Genomic DNA, 10,012 nt, shown 5'->3' with positions numbered 1-10,012 from the left:
AGAGCAAGCAAGAGCAAGATCAATCAAGCACATACTTGCATTGAAGGTATTTTCCATAAATTTTCATCTCTTCGATTCTCACTCAATTCTCCATAATTCTCTTGGATCTTTGGTTATCTGAAGTCCTACCAATGTAGGCAACAAGATTGAGTTGCTTTGAGGTCAAATCGAAGCAACTCAGACCGTGCACCTCAAATTTCAACTCAGTCCTATTTGGTGTTTTGATGTGGTTTTAGGATCTTGACAAACCATAATTTAATTTAATGAATTATTTAATTTATTTTAATTGTTTAATTGAAAAATAAATGGTGTAGAGCTTTTGATATTGACTTGTTGAGTTTGACTTGTGTTGTTGGGCCTTGGTCAAGGTTGATTTGACTTTGTTGAGTTAAAATCATTGTATTTAGGGGATTGCTGAAAGGTATATTTCAACTCCCAAAATGAATGAATGATTTTAATTTGATAAAAGTCCTCCGTTGCCCATTCGTGTTGATTACATTCTCCCTTCTTTCATGGTATTGTGTGGAAACTTGGCCTTTTTTCCTTCCTTTGGAAGATGTCTTGGTTCAAGGATCCATGCTTGTGACAAGTGGGTTGAGTGTTCTCCAAAGAATGACTTAAACAAAAAAAAAAGCAAAAGCAATACTAACTTCTAATCAATTAACAACTAACATTTAATTTCAAGCCATTTATTTTTATGCATTTTAATATTGAGCTCTTATTCATTTGCCATTATTCAGACCATTTAACTTGTTTACTTTATTGTCATTTTCACTTTGCTCATTTGAGCCTTATCTTGTTATTATATTGTGATTGTATATACTTGATTTTGTTTGTGTTCTTTTGACCTTAATGTACATAATAACAACAAAAACCCTAAAAGACATATTGTGTGGACTGTTGGTTTTCTCTGAGACATGAGACTTAGAATTAGGCAACGCTCCTTATGCAAAAGGACTTGGCCATTGCCAACTTTCATGAAACCAAGTGCTTGTGAAGTGAACTTTCATCTGATGCAAGTATTGTGATCCCATTTCAGTTCATATGCAACATGATCTTTTGGAGATGTTATTTTGAACCTGTGTCTAATGCTCATCTTTGAAGTCATATGATACATGGAAGATTATGAAGAAGATCATGAAGGTGCTAAGCTTGAATATGGCTATATTTATTTGATTCCTTGCTCTTCATCTTACTATTTGTGTATTGATATTGCTTAATTCTAAAGTCCAATGGAAATTTGGGTTTCTATATGACATTCTTGTCTATTGGATTGCAGCCCATTGGTCAGATATTTTCAACTCTTAACTTTTAAATTTGTGCTTAGGATTAGTCTCTTCATCTCCTCCCCATTTCTTTAATTTCAAATCTCTCCCTCCTTTTAAAATCTTCTTTGCTTGTGTTTTTTTTAACTTAAACCATTTTGCAAATTAGAAACTTTGGCCGTATGCCATTGCATTTTAAAAATCTTTTCCTAATCAAACTTGTAAATGAACTTAACTATACTTGACTTAAAATTTCAAAAGCCCAAAAGAACTAACACTCATTCAAACCTTTTTAGGCCTTTTGTGCCTTTGTTAATCTTAAATTTTTGTTAAAAGGAATGCACTCATTTTGAATTTTTTACCATAAACAACGAGGTTTTAATCCCTCATTTTATGTTGGTACGTAGGCACAAGTCCAAAGATCTTATCAAAAATAATAATATAATTAATAAATTCTTTTCTCATCCCTCCACTCTATTTATTGCAAACATCATTTTGTACAAAACTGCATATGAACACAAAAAAGGGCTCCCTAGGAGTACCTAGGACACTTTGGTGCTAACACCTTCCCTCTGTGTAACCAACCCCCTTACATGTAATCTCTGCATTTTATTTGTTTTGATTTGAAAACTTCTTATCTTTGGGTTTTGTTCGTACTTTCCCTTTTTCCTTTGGAAACAATAAAAGCGTGGTGGCGACTCTGGCTTTACTGACGTCAAGTTTATCCATATCTTGATGGTCACGAATTTACCGTTACAAGTTTCTTGATGGAAGCCAAACTGACTGAAGTTGAATGTTGTAAGACCAGATTTTATCAGTTGAATTTGATTGAAGAGAAGAGATTGACTGCCATGTGTCATGGTCAGTTATATCAACAGAGAATGAAGAAAGCTTTTGATAAGAAGGTCAAGCCTCGTGTGTTCCGAGAAGGTGACCTAGTGCTCAAGAAGATTCTATCTTTCAAACCTGATTCTAGGGGCAAATGGACTCCTAATTATGAAGGCCCATATGTTGTTAAGAGAGCCTTTTCAGGCGGTGCATTGATTCTTACAACTATGGATAGTGAAGAGTTCACGCGTCCTGTGAATGCCATTGCAGTCAAGAAATACTTCGCCTAAAGAAAGAAAAAGGACAGCTCGTTAAGTTGAAAACCTAAAAGGGAGGCTTAGGCAAAAAATGAGTGTCGCGGTGGATTGAAATCCCAAAAGGACGATCCAGGAAAAAGTTAGAGACATAAAATAGAAAATTTATCTTGGTAGATTGAGTACCCCACCTTGGGGAAATCTAGGCAAAATTAGGGATTATAGCAAGTAACTACATCTAGCTGGTACTGACCTTTGAGGTAGTTTTGAACAGTCATTTGGTTCCGATCCATCAATCTCAACTGAAGACAAGAGTAAGTGTATCTCAAGTTTGGTAGGTGTAAGACCATAATTTTGACCCTAAGATCCCTCATATTATCTCATCATATGCATTGGCATTGGGATCACATCTTGGCATCCTCCTTACCCCTCATTCATTGGGTTTGGATTGGGAGAGATCACCAAGCACTATGTGATTGTATCATAATTTGTATTTTATCATCTTTACTAACCCAAAATACCAAAAATATGTCTTTGTATTTGTCTAACTCTTTTGTAGGTATTGCACATGCTCACCTTTGATCTATCAAGATCATATATAAGGTTTAAGACCCTCATTACAAGGAGCTCAATCAAGAATTGGTCTAATATGGCTATAGACATCATATATGGGTCCCTATGAGCTTCACATGTTATTTTGATCAAGAATTCATCAAGAGTTTGGAATTGATTTGCCTTGGAAACCCTAGTTCATCGAGGTATCTTATGTAACTTCTTCAACAAGCTTCTTCAACAATTGATCAAATATTTCAAGGGATACTTCAAATTTCATTATATTATGCATTTATGATCCTCCCTGGGTCCCAAAGGTCAAGATAATTGCAAGTTAGCGAGTTTGTTGATGGTGGTTGACCAGAGGAATTCATTTGATCAAAATTGGGTTCCCTAGACCCTATCTCCTACACTTTTTGTCATATGAAAATTATTCCAAGAGAAAGGTTACTCTAGATGACATTCCAAACAACTTTAATGTTTATGTATAGAGCTAGTTTTTCTTGGAAAGTCATTTTTTATGATGAAAGATTATAGGTCATTTTGTCTAAACCCTAACTTGGAGGTCAAATTCCAAGGCCATAACTTCCTCAATTTTTATGAGATGAAATATTTCCAAGTTGAAAAGTAAAATTAAAGATGTCTAATTCAAGTTTGATGTTTGGAGGAAGAGAAAATTCAACTTTTATGTGCATATGATATGAGGATACATTATAGGTCATTTTGGACCAATGCCATTGAATAAGTGATTTTCCTCAACTTCAAAAATGCATAACGCCTTCATATTAAATCCAAATGAGTTCAAATTGGTGACAATTTTGAAGGACTTTGAAAGAGATACAACTTTGATTAAGGAACCTTTCTCATTTGAGGCTCACAAAAAAAGTTAGCCAAGGTGGAATTAGTGAACATGTGGCTTAACACTTAGAATTTTTGTTGACATGTTTGATTTTCCCAAATTCAACCTCAAAATTCATCATGATCAAAGCTTCAAATGAAAACGTTTCCAACATGAAAGTTGTTCCTCTTGGTCTAACCTTTCCAAAAAGTCCAATTTCATCCATTTTGGACAAGATTTGAATGGGCTACACATGGCTTGAATATTGGATCATCATTTGGCAATATTGACCTTGAAACTTCCATACACCATTGTCTAGCATTCCAACATGATCTCAACATTGCTTGTACTCAATTATGGATCAGAACAAGTGATTTCATGGGCCTGTTCTGAAGGAGAATTGCGGTCCAAAACGCAGCGGAAATTAAAATTTCTCCTTTAGAGATCCTTACGAATGGTCATGATCAGTGATAGAATATTTACCTCTTGTGACGATCAAAACCTTTGATGCAGATCCACGAAGCGATCACGAACGTTGAACGATGACAACGTCTCTACTCAGTCCACACGAACGGGTTGCTTCAATCTCAGTGCTAGCTGGTACGAATGAAGGCTTTGAGTGAGAGAGAGATAGTGAGAGAAAACGAAAAATAATGCAACCGCCATTAATGCTTCTGCACAAGGGTTCTATTTATAGTACCACTTGTGTGGGCTTCAAGCTAAAAAGCCCACTTAAGTGTATTTTGGCCCATATCTTATAATATGCCCAAAATCACTTAAGTCCATGGTACCTTACCATATTTCGTATTCTACTCAAGTACACCGTACCTTACGATGTTCTATAATTCACTTAAGGGCACCGTACCTTACGGTATTCCTTAGTTACTCTATCTCTCATCAATCCGTCCTTTGTATGTGACCCTGTAGGTTTTCGTGACGTTGGCAATTATATTAAATCACGCATTTAACATAATAAATAGTGAGCGGTATCTGGCAACACATCACTGCTACCCAAGACACGAAAATGTCATGTGATCTGACAATTCCTTCTGTGATAACACTTATGTGTATAATTACCCTTTTGCCCTTATGTCTATATTGAACACAAGGCATAGACCGTGTCATCCTTGTCCAGTTCAATATTGGGCCCATAGACATTCATCCTGTTATGCAGGATGGGCAAATTCCATCTAGGTCACTCATGTCCCTCAGCATGCTTCGTGGAGTACCCATCAACTGTCTTTATGGTTATCCAGTTACGGACAACGTTGGATCAGCAATAAAGCACTCGACTCTACATCTAGGATCCATAGTGGTTTCAGGTCGAAGAGTGGAATACACTATTATCACCATGAGAATAACTTATGACACTTTGCATAACTTTCTATATAGTATTCTCATAGCGGGTCAATCCGGTATAAATATTACTCCTAATATTCATACCTATGTTTAAGACTTGATAACTCTTTATCCATGATCCATGAGATGTGATCATCAGTCTACAAACATAATAGTCTTAATGCTTTAATGTTATCCCACTTCACACTAAAGCTCGACTACGGATACTTTAGGAATAGCGTCCTTATGTTTAATGTGTTCTCATGATTAAGTCACACTTAATACATTAAACGAACTATCTATTCCAGGGACTTTATTATTCAACCATAATAAAGAAAATGCCTTTTATTATTAATAAATAATTCGATACAAGTACCAAAAAGTATTGGCCTCTAGGGCTTACACCAACATGTACACGTCCATTCACCCATGCATTGTACATTTCTATTTTTGGATTTCATTTCAAATATGCAAATATCAATTGGTTTTGAATAGAGCCCTCTATGCTCAGAAGCAAGGACCCTGCGCGCCATCTTTGAATCCATACCTTCAAACCCTCATTTCAAAGGATAACCTTGATAATTTCCATTGGAAATTGAGTTTGAATCTCACTATTTTGAGACTCGAAACTCCAAGAGTCCTGAGCTTTTCATCCATTCAATCCTACTCCTTCAAGTGTCCTGAACAAGATCAAGAGCAAGCAAGAGCAAGATCAATCAAGCACAGACTTGCATTGAAGGTATTTTCCATAAATTTTCATCTCTTCGATTCTCACTCAATTCTCCATAATTCTCTTGGATGTTTGGTTATCTGAAGTCCTACCAATGTAGGCAACAAGATTGAGTTGCTTTGAGGTCAAATCGAAGCAACTCAGACCGTGCACCTCAAATTTCAACTCAGTCCTATTTGGTGTTTTGATGTGGTTTTAGGATCTTGACAAACCATAATTTAATTTAATGAATTATTTAATTTATTTTAATTGTTTAATTGAAAAATAAATTGTGTAGAGCTTTTGATATTGTCTTGTTGAGTTTGACTTATGTTGTTGGGCCTTGGTCAAGGTTGATTTGACTTTGTTGAGTTAAAATCATTGTATTTCACTACTAGAAAAACAGTTATTAGCGTCGGCCACTTTCAGACGCTAAAGGTGAAAAAACAGACACTAATATGTGGTTAGCGTCGGTTTAGCGTCGGTGTCGGGCCTTGAATAAAAGTTGCGAAGCTACTGTGTAACGTCGGCTAAAGATACACCGAGGCTACGTAGCCTCGGTGAAACGGAGGCTAAAGCGGAAACTAATGGGACCGACGCTATATTGTTTCAAAACCATGAAAAGTCAATATTATGTTTAGCGTTGCCCTGTCCGACTCTAAAGTCAACAAAAAAAGTCAACATTTTTTGTATGCATCGATCGACTGGCATTGAGGTCAATTTATAAAACTCAAGAAAAAAACAGATAGCGTCCGTGTCACCGACCCTAAAGTCAACATAGAAAAGTCTATAATAATATTTAGCCTTGCATACACCGACTCTAAAGTCAACAAAAAAGGACAATAAAGATGTTTAGAGTCGGGTTGCAACATGACAACCTCACTCGAACAAATTTTTTCAATCCACTCCATCAACCGAACAATATCATATTTATGGTAAAACATTTGGAAGCAATCTTAAACATTCGTGAAAGAAACTACAAAAGTTCTACCCACATTAACTTTCAAAAAACATACACAAAAAGTAATCACATCCGAGATTAATTCGTTCTACTAAAAGTACAAGATCAATTTTCATCTAATGATTGATCATCCAAATCGTCATCATAATGATGAGAATGTGATACAAAAGTTGAAGTGTCAAATTTCTTCATCATAAATTCCTTCCAAGCATTCATCTCCCTCTCCATCCTTTGTGCAGTCTCGGTAGCAGCTTTTGCAGCCTCGGTAGCAGCTCGCATTGCTTCGTTAGCCTCTTGTAATTGGGTCGTTGCAGCCTCGGCAATTTGTTCAGCTCTAATTCTAGCTGCTCTTTCAGCTTCTAATGACATCCCAAACATAGAGTGTTGAGGAGTTTGAGATTGTTGGGTAAAACTTTTTGATCCACGTTTTAGATTAATAGCTAAATCTGCAGCGCCATAAACCCGACCACGGTTACGGCCCCCAGCAGCCTCTGTCCATAGCTGATTTACACGCTCTCCATCTAACACTTGAACAACCTCTCCATTCCCTTCTTCAGTTGGCTGAAGTTCTGCATCAAACTTCTCTTTAAAAGTCTTCTGCATAATAGAAAAAGTAAGGAATACTTAACAGCAAGATAACACAAGCAATTGTATCATTCTTATACAGCTATGCCAATGAAACTCAAAATGGTTATGCCAATGACTCACTCACTCATAGGGTGGTTTGATTTATTCACATGTAAACAAAGGTACAAATTTGATATCTATCTAAGAAAAGAATCAATAATAATAATAGTATTTGTGCGCTGTCTCATGCATTGTCACTATAGCAATCGACACATCCACGTTGTGCTCAGAAATCTAATGGGACTGATCATTATTTTTCCTGCGTAACAGCAATCTGCAAGCATGTTGAGATGAAGCACAAAGTTCATAGTGTAATCATATGTTTCCCCCTGAAAGAAGATATACAATAACTCAAAAGTATAAAAAAAACAGCACAGCAGGAAGAACTTGACTATTTAACCATTTAACCAGCTAGTGACCATTTAACCATATATGCAGACATAATCTTCAAAGAACTTTCATTTTCAAACTGATATCAAACAGCACAGCAGGAAGTAGGAAAAACAGATATCAAACAGCACAGCAGGAAGTATGAACTTTGAACAAATGCGACAAATGCGACAAAATCCATGGCAAGAACTCTACAAATTCCACTCAAAATGATGTATGTAGGAAAAAACAACCCTGGACAAAAAGTTAAAAAGGTCAACAAGACTATATATATGAAGAAAACCTGAGCAACATCCTCGCCGATCCAACGATAATTTGGTTTTTCTGGGTTAGGCTAGAAAGCATGTGGCACTCCAAGTTACAACAAGGTAAGACAGTGGAGACTGACCAAATAATGATGGAAATAATGAGAATCTTGAGCTATGATAGCAGTGATCAAGGTTGGGTTGTGATAAGTCTAGGAACAATAAAAATATACAAGGGATTCAACAGCCACACCATTGTAATAGATTGATACTGCCAGGAGTTGATGGCACAGTTCCAGATAAGATTGTGTGTGCTGAATGTGGTAAACCAATGGAAAAATTCTACATGTATCGTTGCTGCAACGAATGAATCATTACTATAGCATGGATAAGTAGAGAAAATCACATATAGAGAAAATAATAAATTCTGTTGTGTTTCAAATAACATTTAAAGCATGCAGCAACTGTATTTTTTATTAACAGCGCCATAAGGAATACATAACAGCTACATAATATGTTTCAAGCATGGATGCAAATATTGATGCAGTAAAATTTACGAGAACTTACATAAGTAGATGCAGCACGACTGTCAACCCATTCACCATTTTTCCTCTTGTGTGTTTTTAAAAATAACTCATCGGGACGCAGATCCCTTTGAAGTTCACGTGACTACAAATAATCAAATAATCCAATAATCAATACAGAATACGAGTAAAACTGTCAAGATATAAATGGGCTTGTTGAAAGATATCAACTTGTCATAAAATCGTTTGGCATCTTCGTTGGGAAACTCATCCTCCGTATATTCCTCAACTTCTATGTTATCATTCACGTGAGAGAATACTCCATAAGGCCTAAAAGCATCATACACCATCTGATTCATTGCCTCAATTTGGTCATCATGATGCACATGCTCACTACTATTTGAATCATTCCTTGTATTAACATTGAGCTCTACTTCTCCATGTTGAGTCCAAATCCAATAGTCTGGTTGAAATCCATCTCGATAATGTTCTAGATAATAGACTTGTATTAAATCAAATAGCCCTACATTAACTCATAATGTTCTAGATAATAGCAATTTTAAAGAGAAAATGACAGAACCCTATCTTGACAGAGACAGGAGTTGGAAATGAAAATTTACAAAGTGACAAAGTGCAAGACTTTCTTGAGAAGTCTTGGGCCAATATGGCTGAGACTGCATATGGGGTAGATGATAGTGTTGATCTCATTCAAAAGAGGGATTTCCAAACTGTCATATCTAAAAGAAGAAACAAAAAGCTGAAGGCTAAGAATCATACTAGATCTAAAGCTAGTCATTCCAAAAGTTGCCTATGAAGACTCTATATTGGTGGAACATTAGAGGAGTTGCAAAAAATTATGCTATACTTGCCCTTAAGAGGTTGATTCTCACTAACAAACCAGACATGGTTTTTCTTGCTGAACCTTCGATGGATGTCAATAACTTCCCTAAAGATTGGCTTGGGAAACTTGATCTTAAGCCATTTGCTTTCAATAATATGCTTCATTTGCTCCCTACTCTTTGGTGCTTAGGCAAATCTAACTTGAGTCATGTTGTTATTTACAGTGATGATCAACAAGTGACTTTTACTCTTCCTATTAATAATAAGTTGTTAGGTTTCTGCCATATATGCTTCTACTCGTTACTTGCAGCGGAAGCATCTTTCGAATAGCCTGCAATCTAGAATCCCTAACACTCTTTGTTGCTTTATTGGGGACTTTAATGCTATCATTAGTGCTGATGAGTATAAAGGTAACCATTGGACTTCTAGTATCCCTATGCAGGATTTCTTTCATTGGTCTGTTTCCAATCATTACATCCATATCCCTACTCTTGGAAATAAATTCACTTGGTCTAATGGTAGGAAAGGTAGGCAGTTAACAGAGAAAAGGTTGGATCGGGAAGCCTATAGTGTGGATTGGCTTTAGGCTGTCTTGTGATTTTCAAGAAGCTTGCAGGGAGAGTTCATATTTTTTAAGAAAA

At 36.2% G+C, this 10,012-nt stretch overlaps 1 protein-coding gene across 1 annotated transcript; it reads right to left on the bottom strand.

The window, feature by feature from the left end:
* Positions 1–6,850: 6,850 nt before the first annotated feature.
* On the bottom strand, positions 6,851–9,436 carry LOC127094493 (uncharacterized). The gene is made up of 4 exons (XM_051033321.1): positions 9,430–9,436; positions 8,726–9,054; positions 8,575–8,676; positions 6,851–7,342 (listed from the first exon to the last, which is right to left on the bottom strand). The coding sequence occupies exons 1-4, from the start codon at positions 9,434–9,436 to the stop codon at positions 6,851–6,853; spliced, it is 930 nt and encodes a 309-aa protein (XP_050889278.1).
* Positions 9,437–10,012: the final 576 nt, after the last annotated feature.

Source organism: Lathyrus oleraceus, chromosome 6, assembly GCF_024323335.1.
Source record: "Lathyrus oleraceus cultivar Zhongwan6 chromosome 6, CAAS_Psat_ZW6_1.0, whole genome shotgun sequence".
Lineage (NCBI taxonomy): Eukaryota > Viridiplantae > Streptophyta > Magnoliopsida > Fabales > Fabaceae > Lathyrus > Lathyrus oleraceus.
This window is presented reverse-complemented; position numbering and strand designations above follow the sequence as displayed.

What these genes read in the sequence shown, in the direction of transcription:
- LOC127094493 (XM_051033321.1), bottom strand. An exon ending in AGCCCATTTATATCTTGACA is followed by an intron (nt 8,677 to 8,725) that starts GTTTTACTCGTA and finishes GATTATTTGTAG; the next exon opens with TCACGTGAACTTCAAAGGGA. An exon ending in GTCGTGCTGCATCTACTTAT is followed by an intron (nt 7,343 to 8,574) that starts GTAAGTTCTCGT and finishes TCTATTATGCAG; the next exon opens with AAGACTTTTAAAGAGAAGTT.